Source organism: Callorhinchus milii, unplaced genomic scaffold (assembly GCF_018977255.1).
Source record: "Callorhinchus milii isolate IMCB2004 unplaced genomic scaffold, IMCB_Cmil_1.0 Scaffold5, whole genome shotgun sequence".
NCBI classification, from domain to species: domain Eukaryota; kingdom Metazoa; phylum Chordata; class Chondrichthyes; order Chimaeriformes; family Callorhinchidae; genus Callorhinchus; species Callorhinchus milii.
Genome location: NW_024704746.1, coordinates 31,452,139 through 31,477,556, shown reverse-complemented (window position 1 = coordinate 31,477,556; position 25,418 = coordinate 31,452,139). Strand labels below are relative to the sequence as shown.

At 38.7% G+C, this 25,418-nt stretch overlaps 1 protein-coding gene across 1 annotated transcript; it reads left to right on the top strand.

The window, feature by feature from the left end:
- Positions 1-1,206: 1,206 nt before the first annotated feature.
- pah (phenylalanine hydroxylase) lies at positions 1,207-24,822 on the top strand. The gene is made up of 13 exons (XM_042335533.1): positions 1,207-1,400; positions 3,454-3,561; positions 9,798-9,981; positions 13,457-13,545; positions 14,445-14,512; positions 16,223-16,425; positions 17,654-17,789; positions 18,344-18,413; positions 19,645-19,701; positions 20,155-20,250; positions 20,360-20,493; positions 21,807-21,922; positions 22,475-24,822. The coding sequence occupies exons 1-13, from the start codon at positions 1,359-1,361 to the stop codon at positions 22,516-22,518; spliced, it is 1,347 nt and encodes a 448-aa protein (XP_042191467.1). The 5' UTR covers positions 1,207-1,358; the 3' UTR covers positions 22,519-24,822.
- The last annotated feature ends 596 nt before the right edge of the window (positions 24,823-25,418 follow it).

The following is a 25,418-nucleotide window of genomic DNA, read 5'->3' as shown; positions in this document are numbered from 1 at the left end:
TCAGATCTGTGGATAATATAGGCAATGATGATCCTTGTATTTAATGCAGTGCCTTATCATGTGGGAATGTCTCACAACGCTTTACAAAGTTTTCTGTAAAGTGACTGTATATGTTCTGGCAAACACAACAGCCAATTTGGGCACTGTAATATCTGGGAAACTCAAAAGCTGTTTAAATTATTAATACGAATAGTCAGTAGTCAGTAACTGCAATTATCCGTGAAATGCTTTGAACCAGTTCAATGTTATAGGCACAACATCAAATGCAAGGATTAGATTTATAAATCATACAAATGATTATTATTGCACTACAAGGAAAATGAATGAGGAACAGTACTTTTCAAAATATTCATTTACTGTATTATTTAATGTTTAAGAAGTGATAAGGCGCTATATGAAATGCAAGCATTATTATTATATGCCCCTATAAGTGGGAATAATTTGTCACCGTTTATGCTCTCTAAACCCTGTAATATTGGGATGACCAGTGGCTACAAACTTCTGTAGAATTTTGTAAGTACCACTTTGGAAAGGACCAACACTATTAGCAGCTTCAAACTATAAAATATATATACTAAATTGCCTCACTTATTGCCTCACTAATCACATGATGGCACGTCTCTGCTTGCAAAAGCCTGTTATCCTATTAACTTGTATTCTTTACAGTATTCGTGGAGTCCTGTAGCTCAGTGGTTAGAGCACTCGTCTTGCAAGTGAGACACATGGGTTCAATTCCAGGCAGGGCGAAACCTTGGGCAAGTTTCCTTACTCCACACGCCAAAAATAATCCCTCCAAAACAAAACAATAATAAATTGGTCATTTTTAATCCACCACTGTTTGTGGGACACTGCTGTGCGCAATTGGCTGCCAAGTTTCGCCCACAAATATACGGTCAATTCACTTCACAGCATATTCTGTGAAGAGCTTTGAGACGTCTAGAAGACGTGAAAAGTGCTATATCAAATGCAAGGATTGCTATTTATTATTATTCTTTGAAACAAATGTTCATATATGTAAGATGTTTATTGCGCTAATGCTGCATTGAATAGCGTTGGAGGCTTATAACTACCAGAATAAACAAGATCTTTGGAGTTTGTAAACACAGTCGAGTGTTTTTCCATGACCCATGGTCAATGTATTGGTTAAGGAAGGGAGCCCACCAATCGTATGACCAGAGGCGTACCTCTGGTAAAGCTTAAATCTAGAGTACAGAGAGGAGCTAATAGCACCCTATCTGCAACCCAGGCAAGCAATTGAGGGGATTTTCACCAGCATTGAGACTCAGAACCCAGAAGCGTTTTATAGGCTTCACTCACAAGTCACAGCTGAGAAATTTTAAACTCAAACTCACCGTGCCATGGACCAAGGAGTGAAAAAGATCAATGGAGAGCTTCCTCAGGTATTCAACAAGGCACAGTTAATGGTTGCATTATTATTATTTATTTTATTTATGTATATTTTTACAGTTTGTTAACTTGTTGCTTGTGGTCCAAATTATGAAAAATTATTATCTCCACTACAACCATTAACCTCTCTCTCTAACCCCATTCCTCTCTCATCCCCCGCTCCAAATGAGCTGTTAATTTAGTGTTATCTCAGGGGTATTTCTGATACGTTATGCACACAGTTACCATTCTATTCAATTTGGAATTCTAAAATCGTAGCCTTTTGCACACAAAAGAAACTATTATTTCGTGGAAGTTGGCAAATGATAATAATAATAATTGTTACATTTGATACAGCGCTTTATCACGTCTTCGAGACGTCTCAAAGAGCTTCACAGAATATATTGTAAAGTGAATTGACTGTATGTTTTGTGGGTGTAATAAAGATAATCCTTATTGAACTATTTTATGACTACACCTGATTAAAAATCCTTAGCCCAGGTTTGCTGTTTTAATTTTTGGCTTTTTACAGTTTGTTAACTTGTTGCTTGTGGTCCAAATAGTCCGAGTGCAGAAGTGGTGTTGCAACTTATGGAAAATTATTAACTCCACTACAAACTACAGGGATGATTTTTTTAATATAATATTATGTCAGAAATACCAAAATTGTGTTTATAGGGTTTTGTTTCTGGCTTTGGTAACCATATAGACAAGTACTTTGACTTAACAATTAACCCAATACCCAGTAGGGTACTTGGTAATTTCAGATATGTAACAGTCTTTGAACTGAGCAAAGATGTTGATCAAATCACTGTTTCATAAACGTGTGCTGTTATTTGAGGTTATGTTTTAAGCTGAAATGTGTAAACAGTTGTGAAAGGTTTCAGGGGCCTTACCAAGAAGAGGAACATCCATTCATAAGTAATGTGGTAGTGTCATTGGTCTGGCTAACCTATCACTGAAAAACAAATAGAGATTAACTCTATAGAGTGATTTAAACTCTGTAAATATACAGTCACTAGACTAGATTCTACTGTAAATCCTGGCAAGCACTTTCAAATATTTAGATGATGTGATAACATGCCACAACAAATGCAAGGATTATTATTATAAAACTGATTTCTTTTCACTTCAATAAAACTGTAATAACACAATAACAATAATAATAATAATCTTTACCTTTGGTTAAACGCCTTTCATGTTGGGAAGACAACTCAAAGCGCTTTACAGGATTTATTGTAAAGTGGAGTGACCAATTTGAGGGCAACTTTGACAGTCAACTTGTGCACAGCAGTGTCCCACAGAAAGCCACCAAGTGAATGCTTGGACTTTTGAATTCCTCTGAAATATTAGTACAGATTTATCGTGTTTTCATTTGTACCTACAAAGTAAGTTGAGTGGGAGCAATATAATAATAATAATAATAATCCTTGCATTTGATATAGCGCTTTTCACGTCGGGAGGACGTCCCAAAGCGCTTCACAGAACACACTGTAAAGTGAATTGACTGTATATTTGTGGGCGAACACGGCAGCCAATTGCGCACAGCAATGTCCCACAAACAGTCGTAGATTGAAAATGACCAATTTGTTATTGTTTTGNTTTTTTGGAGGGATTATTATTAGGCTCTGTGTGGAGTAAGGAAACTTGCCCAAGGTTTCGCCCTCTGCCTGGAATTGAACTCAGGTCTCTCGCTTGCAAAGCGAGTGCTCTAACCACTGAGCTACAGGATATAATATTTTTGCGGGATGATATGAGTTTTTCATAAACGCTCTTTGTATGGAAGTATGAAAACTGTGACATAAAAGCATATATCCTAGTATATTGTATACTATCTTAAAGTGATGATAGATTAATATTGAATTACTCTTGCACAACAGTTTCCAATCTGGCCAAGAGATGGCATTGGTGATTTCCCACTGTCCTCTAACCAACCTGAAAATTGTGCAATAATTTATTAGAAGTAATTTGCCAATTGTGTTGAAGTGAAATTTGAAGTTTTTAGCCCGAATTCTAGAGATTTTTGGTATTTTGGGATCTGATGCATATTGTATTTCTTTCATTTAGGGATCGGTGTACCTTGAGGAAAAGTCTATTAAGAGTGGAGTAACATCCCTTATTTTTTCCTTAAAGGAAGAGGTGGGAGCTTTGGCCAAAGCCCTGCGACTGTTTGAGGTAAGTAGTTTTGTATTTTCTCTCCATTTAGTAAGGAATCAAGCAAGATGTCAGTGTGGCTCAGTTGATAACACTCTTTAATAATAATAATCTTTGCATTTGATCCTACAAACAGTTGCGGATTGATTTTTTTGAAGGATTATTAACCCCGGAAAAGCAATCGGTCTGGAGTCCTGGATGAGCAGAAATTTTCTGCGGCTGAATGTCGGCAGGATGGAAGCCATACTCTTTGGCTCCTGTCAATGTCTTCTGTCCTGCAATCTCAACCTTCCCGGGCTCTCCCTCAACTTCACCGAATCCTTGCACTACTTAGGCGTCAGGTTCAATCCCCAACTTTTCTTTCTATCCGTTCCCTGACCAGGATCACTTTTTCCATCTCCGTCACGTTGCCTGCCTCCGCCAATACCTCACAACCAGGGCAGCCACAACTCTCATCCACGCCTTTGTCACTTCCTGGCTGGACTATTCCAATTACTTCCTCGCTGGTCTCTCCAGCTCCACCATACACAAAATTCAATTGCTCCGAAACTCTGCTACACGGATACTCACCCACACAAAACTCTACACCCCCATCACACTAGTCCTTGCCAGGCTTTGGCTCCAAATTACTGAATGGATCGATTTCAAGATCCTTTCAAGACTCTGCTTGTCCTTTGTCTCTTCTGTTCCATCATCGGCCGCCATGCCTTCAGCTGTTATGCCCTGAAACTCTGGAAATCTCTTACTCAATCACCCCACCTTGCTCCCTCCCTCTCTGCTTTCAAATCCGACCTAAAGATCTTCCTTCTTGATCGTGCTTATGGTCACCTTCTCCCTCTCTTCCCCCCAGCTCGGTGTCAGACTCCGCCACTGTCAAGTGCTACCCCGCGTGAAGGGCGCTATATAAATGCAAGTTGTTGTTGTAAGAAATAGAAAAACTATTTATGTTGAAGTGAAAAAGTTCCAGTAATAAATTTTATTATAATAATCCTTGCATTTGTTGTGGCATCTTATCACATCATCTAAATGTTTTAAAGCACGTCCCAGGATTTGCAGTGCAACACCAAAACAACAACGAAATTACATTTGTAAAGCATCTTTCACGTCAGGAGGATGTCCCAAGGCCCTGAACGGTCAGCAATCAGGACCCCAGCGTGGGGGGCAGGATTGGGATGAGGGTGGGGAGGGGGGATAGGAGGGTTTTGAGTAGTGCCTTGAAGGAGGCAAGGGAGGGAGCAAGGCAAAGGGATTGTGGAATGGAATTCCAAAGAGTGGGGGCAGAGAGGCTGAAAGCCCGGCTGCCGATGGTAGGGCGAGTTGGGCAGGAGACCTGGAGCAGGCCGGAGCTTGCCGAGCGGAGGAAGCGGACAGGTTGATAGGGGGTCAGCAGGTCAGAGGTGTGGAGGGCCTTGAAAGTGAGGGCGAGGATTTTGAATTCTATTCTCTGAAGGATGGGGAGCCAGTGGAGCCGGGCGAGGTGCGGGGCAATGGGGTCACGGAGCCTGGTGAGGGAGAGGACATGAGCTGCAGAGTTCTGGATGATCTGCAGTTTGTGGAGGGAAGAGTTGGGGAGGCCGACAAGGGGGGAGTTATAGCCAAGACAGCCAAAATGCACACAGCAATGTCCCACAAACAGCCATAAGGTGAATGAGAATGACCAATTTAATCAAGGGAATGTTGGCCAAAAAACCGGGAGAAACTCTCTTCTTTTAGAGAATTTCAACTCTTTTGTATTTTATGATTCTTGTTTAATGGCTATCTTTGTTTGCTTCACGTTGCTACTCTTTGTAAATATTTATGACTCTGATGCAAAGCTCTCCAAGGCCAGTATTAGATAGAGGTCACGGTTCTCGAATGTAGTTTATCTTTTGTGCCTGTACCAGGTGCTTTAACTGTTTAGATAAGAAACATATTTATCTTCTAGCTTGACACATTGTATAAGTCATGTTTTAAATTAATGTTTCTTCCTAAAATGGTTCTGCATGTTAAAATGTTGCTACTGCATCGGTAAATATAATTTAGATAATGTATAATTCAGCTCATTTCAATAAAGTTCTAATAACGCATGATATATCTTTCAAGCCTTCAGGATTGAAGAATGCTCAACCTCCCCGTTCATTCCAGTCTCTCACCGTAAATGTCATCAAATGTACCCAGAGTAGAGTTGGTTTGTACATATGTTAGAAGTAAATAGAAGATTATGGGTTATGGTCCACACGAGGATTTGAGGATAACATGACCAGAGAGTATAAAATTCCAGATTATTCTGTTCACCTATGTTTTGCCACTGCTTTGTCCCACCAATTAAATGTGATCATTGTGCTAAATAGGTGTCTTTTTCTAATGATTATAGTGAGTAACATTATTGCCCATCTACCTCAATTGATTGACTCGATTTTCCGAATGGTGAACGTAGCACATTAAAATGTCCAGCATGCCATCCCCTCTCTACCTACGTGCAGTGACCTAGTCACCAGTTGCTTTTCAGATTAGCAATTAACTTCTATTTGTATTTGTGTGTGTATGCGTGTGTGCGTGCGGGGCGGGGGGGGGGGCGGGGATTTCCACCCCTTTCCCTCCCACTGTACCGTAGTTCCCTTAAACCTAAATTTCAAATACACTGTACCATGCAATTCTTTACATCATATAATTTGTATGGTGGTGGAGGGGGCAAGGGGTGAAATCTGTTTGTTCAGCATCATTTTTGTTGCAACTTTTGAGATCACTGATAAAGATGAGAAAACAAGTGAAGCAAAATATATTTCCTAAAGAAACCATGAGAGGTACTCTGATAAGATAAACTCCCATTGTCACGATGACCTTGGATCTTCTCCTGGAAAACCACCTGTTTATACTTGGTGAAGGATGTCTCTTTAAGAAGTAAAAGGCAATTAAAAAGCCAATGAGATAACGACAGGAAGTACAAAAGGACAGTGAGCGTGGGACACATTTGGTGTGGCTATAGTTAGTGGATTGAAGTACTTTGAATTGAGAATAAAGAAATTTACTGATACACCCGTGCTTTGAATTGATTATCATTACAGTTTGGTTTTGCGTAATTTTATTTAAACAGAACTTGCTTCGTTTTTAATTTTTTTTAAATCTGCTTTTAAACTCCCTGCCGAATGTCACCAAAGGTTATTTGGATAATATAAAGTTTGGATTAACTTGCTACAGAACTACATATGAAATATCGGTGCTGGTGTCCGCCTTCACCTCCCATTGTAGCCTGGTTCCCTTATTTCAGGGAACATAGTCGAGGACATTGACTGAATGATGCAATTGTTTATTTTTTAGTCTGAGTTTTGGGTTGTTTTGCTTCCAGCTTTCCACCCCTTTCCCTCCCACTGTACAGTAGTTCCCTTCAACCTAAATTCCAAGTACATCGTATGATTTGTATGGTGGAGGAGATGGGGAGGGCTAAAGTTTTTTTTATTACCATAGATAAACATGTCTGGCCTAGAGGTACAAATTGCACCAAAGGTTTTTATTTGCTTTGTTCAAAGTGACAGTTTCAGTGATGCATACAAGGCCATTGTTTACAGCTGAGGTTCCAGTGGGGTTTGGGAGGCAAAGCGATGATTTCCGAATTTGTAAAATACAAAAAAAACAAGCTGACAAACCTGATTGTCTGGTGAAGACATGGAGTCCAGTGCAAGAGAGGATATGGACAAAGGTGTTCTTGATAATCTGGATTTTATGGAAGGCGGAACTAGGAAGGTCAGCGAGGATAATGCTTAAGAATCAAGGCTTGAGGTGCCCAAGTTGTGAATCCATGTTCTGGCAATGGTAGGGGTGAGAGAGGCCTAGAAACAGTTTCAGTCCAGCTAACTAAATTGTTGATCTCAATAACCTTAATCTTTTTTAATAGGCTCACATGATGCAAAATGCTATCCAAGTCTGCACATGGCTTCAGCTTATTTAATAACCCATTAAATATGATAGAAAGAAAGCCTGAGTTCCGAAACATTGACTGGGTATTCAGTGATGGACCATAATTGTAAGGAATTCTGCAAAGGATTGCTTTTCAACAAGGGCCACATTATTCATTTTAGAAAATAACAAAATTAGCAATTTATATGAAGAATAGAGTCATACTTTGGCCCTAATAAGGCTGCTGTCCAGGTCACAAGTTTTTCCACAGACACTTCCTGTTTCGCTTGTCTGTTATCAGACAAGACAGGCAGCGAAGGCTCATCCTGAACATCTTTATCCTCTCTGTGACATGAGGCATTCTATTGCACAACCTGTCTGAGAACCAACAAAAGTAGCGGATTGACTTTAGGTGAGCTATTTAGTAAACAATCCTCTGAATGGGGGAATCGAGTATTCTGGTCACTGGAGCCAAGTAACTGTCCTGATTAATATTCAGATATATCCCATTTGCTTGTTTGTATGTGCAGTAGTTTGTTCAACAGCAGGAGTTGTGTGCATGTGTTCGTTGTGAGTTGCATTGAACTTTCAATAAGTTCTATAGCACTTCTGTATTCTATAAAAATAGAATCTTATAATTTCTTCAGAGCACACTAACAAAGCATTTTGCTTTCATATTTTCTAATCAGCAATGTATTTTGATACAGAAGTTGCCAACAAAAGTAGTCCCTACACTTTACGGCATATCCTATGAAGCGCTTTGAGATAGTCTACTGACGTGAAAGGTGCAATATCAAATGTAAGTATTGTTGGAGTAAAATAGGAGGAGAACGGTCTTCTCTCTCATTAGGTTAATAATATTACTAGCCTATAATAGGTGAAGTAGGATAAGGCTTTGGTTGCCAAACATTCCACGACAATGTTGTGGAGTGTTGATCTGAATAATTGTTTGCTGCTCCGCTTGCTTTTTGCAGGCTATGCTGTACTGTTCCATGTGTGCAGGCCTTGTTGATTCTGAACAAAGAAAAGCACAATTATTTTTGTTTCAAACTATTTTGAGTCAGATTGGCATAATTCCACAGGTTTCTTCGCTTCTTCTCCAAGAGCATTTTGTTCATCATGTAAAGTAATGATTTACTCTCTACGATGGTTTAATTTGAGACAAAAAAGACTTTGTATTACTTTTGCCTGACTGTCAGCGTGGCATTACTCTGAGGAAAACCCCATAATAATAATAATAATCCTTGCATTTGATATAGTACCTTATCATGTCATTGATATGTGTCAAAGCTCTTCACAGAATATGCTGTAAAGTGAATTGACTGTATATTTGATTCTCTGTGTACAGATTCAAATCTATCTTTGTCCTAGTCATACATTGGTGTAAGACTCATGGGAAGACTAATCAAGATGAAGAAAAGTAAATAAAACAACTTGTTCCATGTTTTTTGAACCACTAACCACTTTTCCTTAGTCTTTAATCCCTATAGTTTCTTTTTTTTCCTCCCTGATAATTTTAAGGCATTTTGCTGTTCTTCTTCCCTTCAATAAAACAAGAAGGTGTGGAAATGCTGGTGTTTCATTGAGAAAGAGAAGAGGGATAAAAGCAGACAGTATATTTTATAGTTTGATCACTATTATCATTATTTTTTGTTTGGTTCGGGAATCAAAGGTTAGTCTGTTCTAAAGTTATATTGCTCTCTGCTGGTTTCACTGAGGAACTCGAATGCTCCAATTCTAGCCTCAGTGAGATTTGTTTTTGAACTGCAGATATTCTTGAATATTATTATATGACTGTGAGCGTTGTTTGAACTAAGATATTAAAGCTTGCAATAAAACTGGGAATAGCTACATTCCTATCCATATTTCATTTTGGAATCTGATACAATTATACTTGCAACCAACAAACCTAATTCAAAAACTATAATCATTGATACAAATTGTAGAAATAAAAACTATTTTATTTATACTGAAAATGCTGTAAACAACTTGCATTTATATAGCACCCTTCAGGCAGGATAGGGTTTTAATTTTGCTCCTTACAATTTTCCTTCTGCCCAGTGGTTTGGCTTTTTCATGTGTAAAAATTTTTTTATGCCTGAAAGGGTGGTGGAAGCCAATTCGATAACAACTTTTAAGAGAAAAATAGATAGTTAATTGGGGAGGACAAGTTTGAAGGGCTATGGGGAGAAAGCGGGGGAGTGGGATTGAATTGGAGAGCTCTTTTCAAAGAGCCAGCACAGATATGTTGGACCGAGTGGCCTCCTTCTGTGCTATATAATTCTATGATTCTATGATTCTGTTTGTTCCAAATATTCCAAAGCTTCCGAATATTGCATTAAATTAAAACTTTTTTTTCTGAGTGAGCATGTTTGTCTTGGCAGGAGAAAGGCATCAACCTTACACACATTGAATCCAGACCTTCCCGACTCAAGAAAGGAGAGTACGAATTCTTTATCAACATGGATAGTAAAAATACTCCTGTTTTTGAAGAAATCCTTCTTGGTTTGCATCAAGAGATCAGTGGGACAGTCCATGAACTCTCACGGGCCAAGAAGAAGGATACAGGTAGAGAACTATTTTTTTTCTTATGAGTTAATAAGCAAAGGGTTTTAAACTTTTAGAACAAACTGAATTACCAATCATTTAATCCATTTAAAACAGATTATTGCCCTAGGATCAAGTCAATTAACTTTACAGTGTATTCTGTGAAGCGCTTTGAGGCATCTGGAAGATGTGATAAAAAGCTATAATTTTTAGCTTTTCAAATGAAAGGATTATTATTATTATTATTTGAACAGAGCAACATTGGGCCAGTTAAGAGAGATTAAAGTTTTAGTTTGTCCTGATTGACATGGGTGGTAGTAAAATTATTCTTGCGTTTAAAATCAGAGAGAAAAAGATTTTAGGATTGGTTTATAATGTGCTACTCCTGTAATTACACCCAAGATAACGGGTTTGGAATCTGAATCTTACTCTGTGGGGGTATTCATTTAATGTTGGAGAGCTCATTCTATGTAAATACAATTATGAGTAGGTGCAGCACTGTTGCTTCAGTTGTTAACTGTTGGCATAGAGGACATAGACAATTTTCATTCCCCTGTGTCCTGAACACTGTGAATATTTTTCAATAGTAGGCATATAGATCCTGGGTTATTTGCTGTCCCAACTCTGAATGAATGATATGTATTAGCTTCCAGAAGGTAAGTTACTTTTGCTTATATGGGTCATTAGTTGTTCTTTTATTAACATTATACAACTCAACAAAAATGTAATTTTAAGAGGAATGCAAGCTCTTAATAAATGAACTTAATAAAAGCACAAACTTTCTACTCTTAGAAAGGTTGCTTCATTTTTACAAAGATTTTGATGGCATTAGCTATCTGGAAATATATGTGAATCCCCTTATCTGATCTTTTTACTTTCAATAATCTAATATCTTCAACTGCCAGTTTGGTTAAAACACTCGAGCATCATTGTACTATAAATAAAAATATTAACTTAGCTCGGTTAGTGACAATGCAGCTGGAGCAAGATGGAAACATTATGTGCCCCGGTCTTTCCTTATGGATTTATTGTTGTGTTCTCATTCATTAAGACTGAGTTGGACCATCAATCCAAATTTCTGGTTTAGAAATACAGTGCAACTTTTTATGAGTGTATTTTGGAAATGTATTCATACTGTGCAGACAGACAGGTGCCTCAGGACAACAGAATGACCCCTTATAGTGGTAGGAAATTCATCAGCCTTCAGAGTTGAATGGAAGTCCAAGATGCTGTAGCGGATTTTATTTCCCAGGCCCCCAGGCAGGGTTAAGTTGTCCCCTCTGTTTAGACAGTGGGTAATGAACTCCCATAAATTTCACAAATCTTGAGCAACTAACCTCATTTAGTTCTGGCCACATCATGGGTGTCCAGACCAAGCGTAAAAAGTGCCTTCTGATAAATGGGCAGATCAATATAACTTACTAATCAGCAGCAATCTTCTCTTTCTTTGGGTTACACTAACTGCCTGTGTTGTACTATCCCTCTTGGCTGACCTGCTGTTTACCTTCTGGTCAGTCAATGCAGCTAGTATATGTAAAAATTAAGTGAACAAAATTAAGTGTAATAGATGGCTGCAGATATTAAATTAGTCGGTCTAATTTTAATTTTTTGCCAGTCATTATGGGCTGTTCATTTTCTTCTTTTCCTGTTTTAACATTTCCTTCATTTAATTCTAAATTTCTTTTTGTTCCTTCATTAGAATTTTGTTTTTGTTCTTTTCCAATCTTCTCCTTTCTCCTGAAGGCATAGTTTCATGGGTAACAGGCTCCCTCCAGTACCTCACCAAAATGGTCATTATTCATGCTTAGTAGCAAGTGTCAACACAATATTCAGATTCACAGCTGACCCCAATCCTACCATCACCCTGATACCACACGCCCAACATACAATACTTCGAGCAGGGATCATTTGATACTTATCATGACTGGCTTATTTTTCCCAAACTATCTCAAAGAACTGAGGGTAATTGTAAACTCTTACTGCCATCTGCTGATATCAGCGAGGTGACCTGGGTTTGATTCCCAGGCAGGGCGGAATGTTAGACAAGTTTCCTTATTCCACACGCCTCTGTTTATCTGCAATAAGTATGAACCCAGTTGTGAGTCGATTGGCGGATCGCTTTTACTGGGGTAATAATCAGTTTTTTTTAAAACAAAATTGGTCACTCAATCCAAGACTGTTTGTGGGACACTGCTGTGTGCAATTGGCTGTCATGTTTCGCCCACAAAATAGACAGTCAATTCACTTCACAGCATATTCTATAAAGTGCTTTGTGACGTCTTGAAGATGTTATAAGGCGCTCTATCAAATGCAAGGATTATTATTATTATATTATTATCAGCTATCTTAGGACAGCCTGGGGTTCGTTCAAAGCTACGACATTTCTGACATGTATGTCTTAGCCACTCACTAAATAAGAATATTTGCCCATCAAAGTTCTATTAGATTTATATTCACCTCTACCAGAACCAGCAACATGAGGTTTGTTCATCACTATTGTAATACAAGCTAAAGCAGTTCCAGATTTGACAAAATACTAAAATTCAAAACAAATTCCAATTCAGGCCATGTGGTGGTGCCTTTTCTATACAAATGCTGCAGTGTGCATAGCCAGGGGCAGTTTGTCACCCATTTGTAAGCAATATTTTTTCTTTGTTTCCCTATGATTAGAAGGTAGTAATAGATTTCTACTCCACCCCCCCACCATCTCTGGAACGTCCTCTCTCTAGCCCTTCATCTCACCCGCTCTCTATTCATCTTTAAATCGACCTCACCACTTTCTCTGCTCTCTCTCTCTCCTGGTCAGTGCTAGGTGTTCCAATACATAATCCCATTTGAAGGGTGCTATAGAAATGAAAGTTATTTTTTGGTTTTGATGAAAGGAGGAAACATCAAAAACAAGTGGTAGATGTAATTTTTTTTCCATTATTGAATGCTGAGAGCTCACCCACTGATGGTGGGCTGAATTGAGTGAAACAGCAGATGTAAAGCAGGTCAGTGGAGAGGGGAGCAGATGGCCTGGCCAGTGGCTTCACAGAAGGTCTCAGAGGTACAGTGGGCAACCTCCAGTTGCCCACATAGACCATTTGGAAGTGAGAGCCAGAATCTTAAATTTGATCCATTGGTGGATGGGAAGCCAGTGGAGCTGAGCAAGGATGGGGTCATGGGTTCACAACGCCTGGTGTGGGAGAGGACATGGGCTGTGCGGCTGGACATGAAAGTATGGAGAAAGGTCTCAGCAACTGGATGGGAGTGGTAGTAGTAAAGGTGAACAATGTTGTGGAGTTGAGGGAGAATGCAGCTAGTCAGAGCTTGGATGTAAGTTTCAAGGACAGTTGTGGGTCAAATGAGACCAAGGGGCCACACCAGCTCTATGAGATGGAGTGTGAATCTGTGCAGATTGATACGATCAGTGAGATGAGAAGACACTGACAGGAGCCAAGCAGGAGAGCCTTAGACTAAACTTCTGCTTTTCCTGAATTTTTTTTACCACCAGTTCCATGGTTTCCTCGGACAATGCACGATTTGGACAGATTTGCAAACCAGATCCTGAGCTATGGATCCGAGCTCGACGCAGATCACCCTGTAAGGAGAATATTTTCATAAACTGCATTATTAATAGCGGGGCTTCCAATAGACTTGTTTCGGAGTAGTTCTAACATAATTCTTAAACTTAATGTTCAAATCAAATTCATTTAACAAAATGGTTTGTGGGAATCATGTTAATATTTTTTATAAGAGTGTGAGGGCTTATTCAGTTAGAAAATGGAATTAAATTTATGGGGCATTCTCATCTGAAAAACGGCACCTCCATCAAGGCAGAGCACGCCAACATTACAATAGCAGTCCGAGCTGCCATAGACTATATGACTTTAAAGTCTCAATATGGGCTGGAGCCCACAACCTTCTGACTCAGAGATGAAAGTGCTACCAAATGAGCAAATCTGATACTTAATTTGTTGTACTAATAAAACATGTTTGCCCAGACAAGTCTAATTACCTGACATACTCACTCACAACCCAGCTGCTGCCCCTCAATAATATCTCCTGTATTTCCCACTGTGGAATTAAACTGGGTTTCTTCCCACTCTAGGATATGTTAGTCCATGTCACAGGGATGGAAATTACACACAGCTGTAGCTTTTGAGTGAACTTGCTGTTCATGAAGTAAGCCTGTGGATTCTTGCCAGTGCAGTAAAAATTGGTGTTATTAGTATAATTGATGGAACATAATAAGATATAATTACTCTTCTTGACCCAAATGCATTAGGATTTTCTAAGGGGTACTTTTTTTCAGAAATCAACATAATCATTATGCATTTGTTAAATTCAGCTTCGTTCAATTACATTGGATGTACAACTCTAGCTACATTTTATTTGTGTTATTCCAAACATGCTATTTCCATTAGTAAAACCTGCCATTTGAATGAATTGCTCTAAACTGTTAAGAGCTTGAGCTAATTCATATCATTCTTTCTTTGTAGGGATTCACAGACCCTGTGTATCGATCCCGAAGGCAGGAATTCGCTGATATCGCTTACAACTACAGACAGTGAGTTAATAAAAAGCAAATGAAAGTTCCCCTTTGTACACTTTTCAAAAATAAGCTAAGTGCCCACTAATCTATTACATTGGCTTCGTGTCTCCACTACTTTTCTCATGTTCTTCTCTCAGGAAGCATTTATAGACTCAGAAGTAAATTGCGCAGTGCTTACATTCATTCATTTTCATTATGCATGCGAGCTTTGTTGTTTAATTTCCTGCATTATTAGAAGCTACTACAAAGAGATGAATACTGAATAATCTAGCCCTGAACAACCTTCCCTTAAACACTGAAGAGGTTATAATTTACATTTAAGTATGGATTATACACAATATTATAATAATGACTCATTCAATGTACTAATGCAATCTTCCCCCTTAATATTCTACTTTTATCTTATTGCAGCTGTGGTAAGCAATTTAAGGTTTTTTTTCTTTCTTCATTTGCACCAAAGGAAATAAATCAGACCTGTTCATCCAAAGAAAACTAATTATGGAATCTTTCCAATGTTTTTTGGGAGTATTTGAAAACTATCTTTGGAGTAAAGATGGCCTGGAGCATAGAGAATGAGAACATTTTCCTTCTAAATACATGCTGACTGTGCCATATGACCTCTGTGATCTTTGATGGATGTTGTAGCACTCCATCCAATTCTCTGAAGCATTTTCGCCACCAGTTGTTAATAATAATAATCCTTACATTTGATACAGCGCCTTATCACGTCTTGGAGAGTCCCAAAGCTCTTCTCAGAACTGTATATTTTGTGGGTGAAACGTGGCAGCCAATTGCACACAGCAGTGTCCCACAAACAGTCATGGATTCCTCCTCCTCGCCCGCCCCATCATTGGCGGGTGAGCCTTCAGCCACTCTGCTCCCACCCCCTGGAACCCCTTCCCGCAGGCCCTCTGCCTTGCCCCCTCCCTTGCCTACTTCAAGACCCATCTGAAGGCCCTCCTCTTCAACCGTGTCTTCGTTCACCCTCCTTCCACCCCCTGCCCTCCACCTTCCCCGATCCCGACTGTCAGCTCGGATCCGAAACACTGAATGTCCAAAATTATAATTTGTTTCCTAACTAATCTACAATTCTCAGGTAAATCCTTTTTAGATAAAATTCATTTTCCTCCATTCCTTAGATATATCTCCTGTCCTTTATTATAACTTCAAAAAATTAGACTAGGGTTCAATCTAGTTTGCTTATAGATATGTAAGTTTATTTTACCATTTGCTTGAGTTGCTGAACCAAGATTGACGACATAGGATTCGATCTGGGAGAACTGATGTGAAGGTTCTATTCAAATCATCTGCACACAAACCATGTTTTAATCTCCACTGCAAATACATTAAATATCTTTACAATAGATACCATGAGGAACAAAACTAAGTTGTCGGTGGGCTTCTATGCTTTCGATTAACCCGAAGACAGTGACTTTCCAGTTCTCTGAATTGTGAATTATGTGTGTTCAGGTCTGTCAGAGGAAACCATAGTGCCTAGTGTCAGTGTGTGCAGCAAACCTGAGCAAATGCATATTTGCCAACCAAATGATTTAGTTTTGCACTGTTAAAGACTATCAATAAGGTGATTCTGGCGCACATATTTAACGTGCGCTTTAGTTCCTGTGCTTAGATCTTGGCAGAGATGAAGCAATCTTAGGTTTATATTATTGGTTACTGTGGATTACACAAGCAATATTCGTAATGTTGTACTTTTTGTTTAAACAGCGGTCAACCAATTCCTCAAGTTAAGTACACAGAGGATGAAGTAAAGACCTGGAGTACTGTATTCCGGGAGCTGAAGACATTGTATCCAACCCATGCCTGCCAGGAACATAACTTTGTGTTCCCTTTGCTGGAGAAGTACTGTGGCTATCGTGAGGATAATATTCCTCAGCTCGAGGACATCTCCAAATTTTGCAATGTGAGCAGTGTACTTAAAATGCTAGGATAATCGTTTCAAATGAAACTAATCCATCGTGTGCTTTGGTTTTCACTTCAACTCAGTACCCCAACACACACTCTTGGGTCCCCAACCTGCACCTCATACTTTCCGGAATTAGGTAAACAGGATGTGTTCCTCCAGGGAGAGAGTGCGCATTCCTTTCCAACAATCTATCCCTGGAATTTCCATGTGTAGTTGGGATGTATGGAATTATCAGTTTGGTTTGGATACTCTTAAGCAGAGTGATGGATTTCCACATGGGTCTGACACCCGGCTGACCAAAAAGTTAAACTCAGGAATAGTTTTACCTGAGATATTGAAAAGCTCCTGTTTAGATCACCTGTATGTTAAAACCTTATTTCCAATTTGAAAAGCATTTATAAAACACTAGTTGTACTATGCTGGCAACCAACGGGTCCAATATGGAATGTAGATTTATGTAGTTATGGCTGAGGTTTGGAAAAACTTTGGTTTGGGCTCTGCTGTATCTTGTACAATGGTCCAACAATCTTCGGGGATCTCAATTTGGCCATCTGTTGGATCCACTGGAATTATATACATAAGATAGAGGGGGAGAGGCTAAACTCCATAGGGTAGGGGCTAAATCCCAGCCCCAGGTGAGGCCCCCAACTCAAGCCACAGATTTCACCCTCCCCGACTAGTCACTTCTAGGCCATGGTGCGGAAGAACCCGGAAACCCCGCGGCCTTATTGAGCCAACAGTCACTCGGCACCGGCCCAACTTCCGGCATGGTGCCACCTAGCCCGGGGCCACCCGGGATCAGCAGGAAAAGCAGCTGAATATCAACTCTGCTCGAGGTAACTTCCACCTCACCACCGCCATCTTGTTCCCGCCACTTGGCTTCGTCTGAGTGCTCTGTGACGCACGATGCCACAGCGCCACTGGGAGTTCGGCACAGCCACCAGTTGTAGCTGCAGGGCTATGTTATACCTTAAGTAAAACTGGCATGCGTGTATGATGAGGTTGTTTAGGTCATAGCTCGTCAACAATAGGAGATCCCCTCAAAAAAATATGCCCATGAAACTCCAAGATGCAAGACCTTTTGGATGAGGAATAAATCACTTCTCAATCGGTTATTGAGTTCTTAGCAGACACACAGATACACAGACATTACATCTTTATTAGTATAGATTTAGTTGATCCACGAGTCTACAATAATGCAGATGTCTAATTGTGTATTTTGCCATCCAAAGCTTGCACAGGATTCTCTCTGCGTCCAGTTGCTGGTTTACTGTCCTCCCGAGATTTCCTGGCTGGCCTTGCATTTCGTGTTTTTCATTCCACACAGTACATCCGTCATGGTTCAAGACCTATGTACACACCAGAGCCGTAAGTAGAGGTTTAATGAGGACAGTTAATTATTTAGTTTGAGGAAATTCACAGAAAGCAATAATGTGAAGTACTGTAACATATTGGTTAGAGCATTTGCCTCGCAAGCAAGAGGACCTAGGTTTGATTCCCGGGTAGGGCAAAACATTAGGCAAGTTTCCTTACTCCACACAAGTTTGTTTACTTAGCAGTTAAGTAGCAACTCGATTGTTAGTTGATTGGTGGATCACTTTTCCGGGTAGTAATAATCCCTTTAAATTTAAAAAAAATAGTAATAATAATTTGGTCACTCAATCCACGACTGATTGAGGGACACCTCTGTGTACAATTGGTGTGACAAGGCGCTATATCGAATGCACAGATTATTATTATAATGTTAATGAGGGCAGTGTAGTGAAATTATCAATACATTTCAATACCTCTGCAATTTTACATAAAACTAGCAAAACTCTTCTGTGAAATGATTGTTACCAGAGTTTTGAAAGTATCAGATACAACAGCAAACATTGAGGCTAGAGTTTTGAAGTTGAGTTCTCATTATCTTCTCTTTTCAGGGATGTTTGTCATGAATTGCTAGGACATGTCCCTCTTTTTGCTGATCCAAAGTTTGCCCAGTTTTCACAGGTGAGTTCCAGGTATTTCAAGGTAAATCCTAAAGTTGTGTCATTTAGTTGATCACATGTTTTCATCATTGAAGAGCAGGATTTCTTTATAACCTAAAATTTCTAAAGAGTTGCCTTCATTCTGTTGAAATGTGACAAGAGGGCAGAGTTTTAAGATAATCGCAAAAAGAAATATAAGAGAATTGTGAGTTCGAAAATTTACAGAGCTGTTGGAATGTGGTATTCACTGACACACACTGTTGAGGCAGAGTCTGTAAGATCCTTTAAAATAATTATTTAGATAGTCACTTGAAAAAGAGGAGAATTAATGGGTATGGAGAGTAAGCAAGAGAGTGAGGTACTGGTTAAGTTAAATGGCCTGATTCTGTGCTGTAACATTCGGAGACACTAATGATATTAGACTTTGACAAATGATTTCAAGCCAATAGCAAAAGGTTAAATAGATCACTTTGTTTGGAGTATCTTGACAACATTAAAAAAAAGTGTTGAAATAATATTAAACATGGGCAGTTTATAATCATCATCTGGATGCTAAAATCAGATTCATATCTTGCGAATCACATTGTGTTCACTGCTGCAAGAGAAGATGGGAAGCCCAATCTTTATTTTGAGGGGCCTGTTTGTTTTACTCCTGGCATCTAATCAGTTCATTACTTTTACCTTAGAATCACTCACTGGTGCACACAATAGTGACATTACTACAGTTGCTCTCACAGTTATTACAGTACTAAAGTGTGTGCATTTTAAGGGTTATTCTTTGTTTTGACTATATTAGAAACAATGCCAACCATTATTTTATCCGCACTTAAATTTCCAAGTTTAGTCTTTACTCGATGTACAAGTTACCTGACATAATTTGACAGGCACAAGAGAATATGAGTCAGCCTTACAAAGAATGGGTAGGATGAGAACAATTTAACTGAAAGTGCATTGAAAAGGTTACATTGCAATCTCTTCTCAAGTGGACAAGCTGTCCACTAGAATTAGACATGTTATTTTTATCAGCTTTCTAATACCCACAACATCATCTGTATTATTCGGTAGTCAATGGAAGCAATTGTACTTCAAATTATCTTCAATCAGAAAAGAAAATGCCATGAATATCCATAAAATGTAGATAGAAAAATTGTGAACCACAAACAGAATTTCAAATAGTTTGTCTAATTTGGCTGTCGAAATTTCCTTTACAGTCTGGTACTGAAAGTCTTTTTTTCTCTTATAATTTTGAACAGGAGATAGGACTTGCATCTCTAGGTGCCCCAGATGAATACATTGAGAAACTTGCAACAGTGAGTGGAGCATCGCTTATTGTTTTCATTCTCTGATTTCTGGATCTATATCAATTGCAAATGATTTATCACAAAATGATTTGGAAGTGGCTTCACAAGCGACTCTGCAAAACACTTCGAGACATTGTGACATGATCCTTTGAATGAGACATTAAACCAAGGTCCAGACTACCCGTGCAGGTGCATGTTAGAGATCTCGGAGCACTATGTCAAAAGAGTTTCTCATGCTGTCCCACAAATAAAGTAAGTCATTCACATGATTATTTGTGAGACACTGTTGTGTGCAAATTGGCTGGCACATTTGCCTACAAATACATAGTCACTGCACTTTACAGTATTTCCCGTCTCAACAATGTGATAAGGAGTTATATTAAATGTAAGGATTTGTTATTATTGCTTGTTTTGTCAATGCAGATTATGTTCACTGTTTGATTTTATCATTGGCATTACCAGGTATATTGGTTCACTGTGGAATTTGGACTGTGCAAACAGAATGATGAAATCAAGGCATATGGAGCAGGATTGTTGTCTTCTTTTGGAGAACTGCAGGTATATCTTGCTTGATTACCCTTCTAAGCTTTGAATTTAATCTCAACATTATTTTACTCTTGAATTTGCAATGCAATTATATTAAATGCTAGTGATCCCTTCTTTTCAGTATTGTTTATCAGATAAACCTGAGATTTATCCCTTTGATCCTGAAAGGACCACCCTTCATAAATACCCAGTCACAAATTTCCAACCGATCTATTTTGTCGCTGAAAGTTTTGAAGATGCAAAAGAAAAAGTGAGGTAATATGAGTTTCACATCTTATTTTAAAAAAACTAATGAATACAACAACAACAAGATTACATTTGTATAGCGCCTTTCAAGTCGGGTTTACTGTGAAATATGCAATAGAAGGAGTTTCTTGCAAGTGAATCATGTAACTAATAACCCCATATGGTGTGATATGAGCTATACTACACTTACAAGCACTTAAAGCACTTACAATGGAAGGGCCCAGTGAGAATCATTTGGCCATGGTATCCTTAGGTTTCGATGATCATTATCTACCAACCTTTGCTTCAAGTCTATGTGTTAGAATATTGGTTAAAGACAAGATGAGTCTTAACTATCCTTTCCAGCATCAGGTGTTGTGAGCCTATCACCACCATCTTTGCTCAATTTCACTGGCTCCAACTTCACCCAGCAGATCGAATTCAAGGTCTTATCCTTGCGTTCCAATCCCGCCACAGCCTCGCCCCATCCTACCTCTGCTATCTTTGCAAATGTTTTTTCCTCCTGCCCCCACTAACTCACCTCTAGCATACCCTAAGGCTCCATCCTTGGGCCTCTTCCTTTCCTCATTTATATGCTCCCTCTTGGTGATATCATCTGCAGACATGAGGTCAACTTCCACATATATGTGGACAACATCCAAATCTACTTTTCCTCCAGCTGCAACTCCAGGCCCACTGATGTCCTGTACTATAATAATAATAATAATCCTTGCATTTGATATAGCGCTTTTCACGTCGGGAGGACGTCCCAAAGCGCTTCACAGAACACACTGTAAAGTGAATTGACTGTATATTTGTGGGCGAACGCGGCAGCCAATTGCGCACAGCAATGTCCCACAAACAGTCGTAGATTGAAAATGACCAATTTAATTATTGTTTTTTTTGGGGGGAGGGATTATTATTAGGCGTGTGGAGTAAGGAAACTTGCCCAAGGTTTCGCCCTGCCTGGAATTGAACTCAGGTCTCTCACTTGCAAAGCGAGTGCTCTAACCACTGAGCTACAGGACTCCACAATATCTACCTTACTATTGCTTGTCAGACATCAAGAGTTAGATAGACACCAGCTTTCTGCAGCTGAATGTTGACAAAATAAAAGCCATAATCCTTGACTCCCATCAACATCTTCTCAACTGTGGCTCTAACCTTCTTAACTTCCCCAGCCTATACCTCAGACTTACTGAAACTATGCATAACCCAGGCATCAGGTTCGATCCCCTGCTGTCTTTCCTACTTGTATCTGGTCCTTGACCAGTACCACTTTCCTCCACTGCCCCAGTAACTCTGTGATATGCCAATAGTTGAATATTTTCTTTTTTTTGAAGGAAATATGCTGCAACTATCCCTCGTCCCTTCTCTTTTCGTTATAATGCTTACACCCAGACTATTGAAGTTCTGGACAACATTGAACAATTGAAAAACCTGGCTTCCAGCATTAGTGGTAAGCATTATTATTGCCATGACCCTCATAACAGTCTCAGAGAGTTTCACAGGGACTTTGTCGGTCCCCGAGCAAGGGAGGAGGGGGAGGTGACCTTAGTTGCTAACAAAGTGGTAGACTTTTAGACTAGATTTAAAGATGAAGGAATTTACAGTTGAGGACCTTGAAATCAATCCGGAGAAATGGGGGTATGAAGACCAGGGTTATGGGCATGTGAAGTTCACTGTAGGTGAGGATGCAGATAGCAGGGATGGTATGTTAGAGTGGATTATGGAACTTGAGACAGGTAAGGAGTGGGTTAGAGAACTCAAGTCACAAGGTAACAAAGGAATGAATGAGAATTTTTGCAGTGTTTTGTATGAGATAGTGATGGAAGCAGCCAAAATGGTAAAAGTTAAGGAAAGCATTCATGGTAAGGAACTGAATGTGAGGAATCTATAATAGCTAATGATAGCTAATAAATGTCCATTAAAATGGTACATTATTAACAAACTCTTAATGTCACAGAACATCTGGAAACACTGAATAATTTTGTGTAATTAAAATTTGTAGGTGAAATGGGAATCCTCTCCAATGCACTTAAGAAGCTTGAGTGAAGATTGCAAGTGAAATACATCAGCTGCAAAAGCCATTATTAATATGAATCTTACCATAGGAACTTTTTAAATAAAAAATGCGTAAATGCCATTTAGCCCGTGTAAAGATTGCCTTTATCCTAAACGTTATCCAATTAACTCAATCTTTGGAGGGGAGTAATCAAACCCCAGGTATAACCTCTGGCAAGATGACAAATGTACAGAATGTAAAATCTCTTGCTAGCCCCAGAAGATAATGAAGTTGATCTCCATTATTGGGAAACCACACTATTTAACATGGATACTTCCATTCCTGGAATGATACTCCCAACATTCAAGCAATTCGTATTGGTTTTCTAAAGATTATTTCTTCATCTATGTCTATCCTTGTCCTAATTATTATTATTATTATTATTATTACATTCTTATGCAAATATTGAATCCAGTTTATGTTTATGTATGTGTATATACCCCTGCTGATGAGAACTAAACCAATTTGGCCCCAGCAGTTACATTGGTGTGGAACGGAAATCCAGCCTTTTATTTCCCATTCCATATTGTTTTTCAATCGAACCGAATGACTAAGTACCTGATTTTGGAGTTTTAATCTACTGTATATTGTAATAATACTCTGGTGTTTCATTAATCATTTAAAAAGTCATGCAATCACCTATTTAATAACAATTGAAATAGTATAATCAAAGTTCCAGAATGGGGCAACGAGATTTGCACTGGCTTGTGTGAAACCGATGAGTTAATGAAACCTCCTCCACCACAATTCACCACTTTCTTCACCCCATTTGCACTGCATGTTGAGTGGTGAATCACTGGCAACATGTATATATAGGCATGTATATATTAAACAGGGTTTAATGTATAATTAGATGCAGTTAGATGCATCCTAGTGCTTGATCAACTTTAGGTCATTAGAGATTCACAATGACTGCATAAGGTATATAATTTGGCTAATCATGCTTAAATCACGTTATCATATACATTTATTCCACTAGTTTATTTCAATCTGGGTCGGTTTCCATTTTAAAACCCATCTTCCATCTCCCACTCCTTGGTCTGTCTACTTACCAGATTTAGTTTTCTCTAAAAGCTATTAACTTCTTCCATGCCACCTAACCACAAAGCATGTTATTATAAAGTAATTTTTTCCATTTTGTTCTTGAATACTGGAAGCAACATTAAATGCAGAATTCCACAAAACCACACTAGCTGCTGCCCTCAATCAATCATTATTGAGTTGTGATTCACATGCCATATGGCAAGTTATTGACAAAATGTTGACAGATACAGTATGTTTTCCTGGGCTCTTCGATTCATGGACTGTTGCCTGTGATCTCGCCACTCTTTAGCCCCCACTGCACAGGTTTGTACTGTGGGCACAGCCTCTGTGTGTCTTTATTACAGTATATTAATTCCTTCCAAATGCAAACTGTTCAGCTGCTGCTACCGCTGTGTGAGAATAAAGTCCAGTCATTAACGTGAAGGTACCACCTGGGACCCCTTTGAACAGAATTACACTTATGCAAAATGGCATCATTTTAATGCTTTGAACTCCACACTCACTTATTTTGTATTTCTATAAAAGCCTTCATATGATGCAACATTCATTCGTCAAAGTAACCACTGTTATATTTCCCCCGTTGTTATTAATTGATACACCGATAAATTGAGAGTATTAACAATAAAATATAGCATGTGACTCGGTGATAAAAGGTTTCTTATCCGTTCTAAGACCTTAGACTGACATGGAGGGTACAGGAAAACATGTAATATAAAAAAAGCTTTAGTGTTTTTGCTCTGAGAATTACAAACACATTTATGTAGCAATTGCAAGTTAGAAAAGGCAAAGGATTTCTCAAACTAGTGTTTTATGTTAGTTTAACTGAGTTTAATTCTGTTAAGATTTATAATATATTGCATTTTCCCTCTGTCAAAACAGTGTAAGTGAGTCTTGCTATGGGTTAAACTCATACCTGTGATCTTTTAACTGCATATTAACTTGCAACCAGTCTCTTTTGTTGCCATATTTTGAAAATGAAATAATTTACTGAATCGATATTCAGAGGAATTTGTTTCTCTCCAAAATTGATTCGAAATTACAATTTCATTATTTAGTGTAGTTATTTTACACCAATAGAAGTTAGTGACTGGTCCATGTTCACCGACAAGGTCACTGCACTTCACTGCCAACAAAAAAGAAATACTGTGAAGGGCTTTGAGATGTGCTTCTGTCTTGAAGGGTGTTCTATCTGTCAGTCAATGAACTAAATATAATGCTGTACGTAATAAAATAATCGAAGTTTAAAACCAGCATTTTTTTCAAGTGATTTATTTCTCTTCTAGCTGTGTTTTTTTTGGATAATTCTGAAAATCCCCTGTAGCCTACACTATCAACTTGTGCTCCTGACATGTTTATACTTCAAGCAGCTGTGCAATTAACTAACAAAAAAAATAATCTTCCTACTTACCTGTTGTAATTTCATATCAACTCCAACTCAGATCCGCCTCAGACACTCTTTGCTAATAATCTCTCTGAACACTATTTCACTCATGTCAATTTATTAGATGTTTCCCACGTTAATTGATAGGCACTGGACTTTCTAGCCATTTTCTCATTAGGGAATGCTCTGAGCCATCCTTTCGATTCGCACAACACAATCTAAATAAAAGCAATCGATCAGTGAGTGAAAACACAACCAACAACAACAAATTAGATTTTTATAGCGCCCTTCAAGCAGAGTATCTTAAAATTACCAGATAAACAATTATATTTCTGTGTATTTTCCAACATTGGATGAATATATGTCTATGTGTCTCAAACCCCCCTCACACACACACACCCCCACACACATTTTATATACTTCAGTGTTGTAAAATGATTCCAGTTTTAAGAAAGATATCAAAGA

Bases quoted from the DNA above. Each gene is read 5' to 3' on its own strand.
- pah (XM_042335533.1), top strand. From the start codon at position 1,359: ATGGACCAAGGAGTGAAAAAGATCAATGGAGAGCTTCCTCAG. The intron at 18,414-19,644 runs GTGAGTTCCAGG...AATTTTGAACAG, and splicing joins AGTTTGCCCAGTTTTCACAG to GAGATAGGACTTGCATCTCT. The intron at 19,702-20,154 runs GTGAGTGGAGCA...TGGCATTACCAG, and splicing joins ACATTGAGAAACTTGCAACA to GTATATTGGTTCACTGTGGA.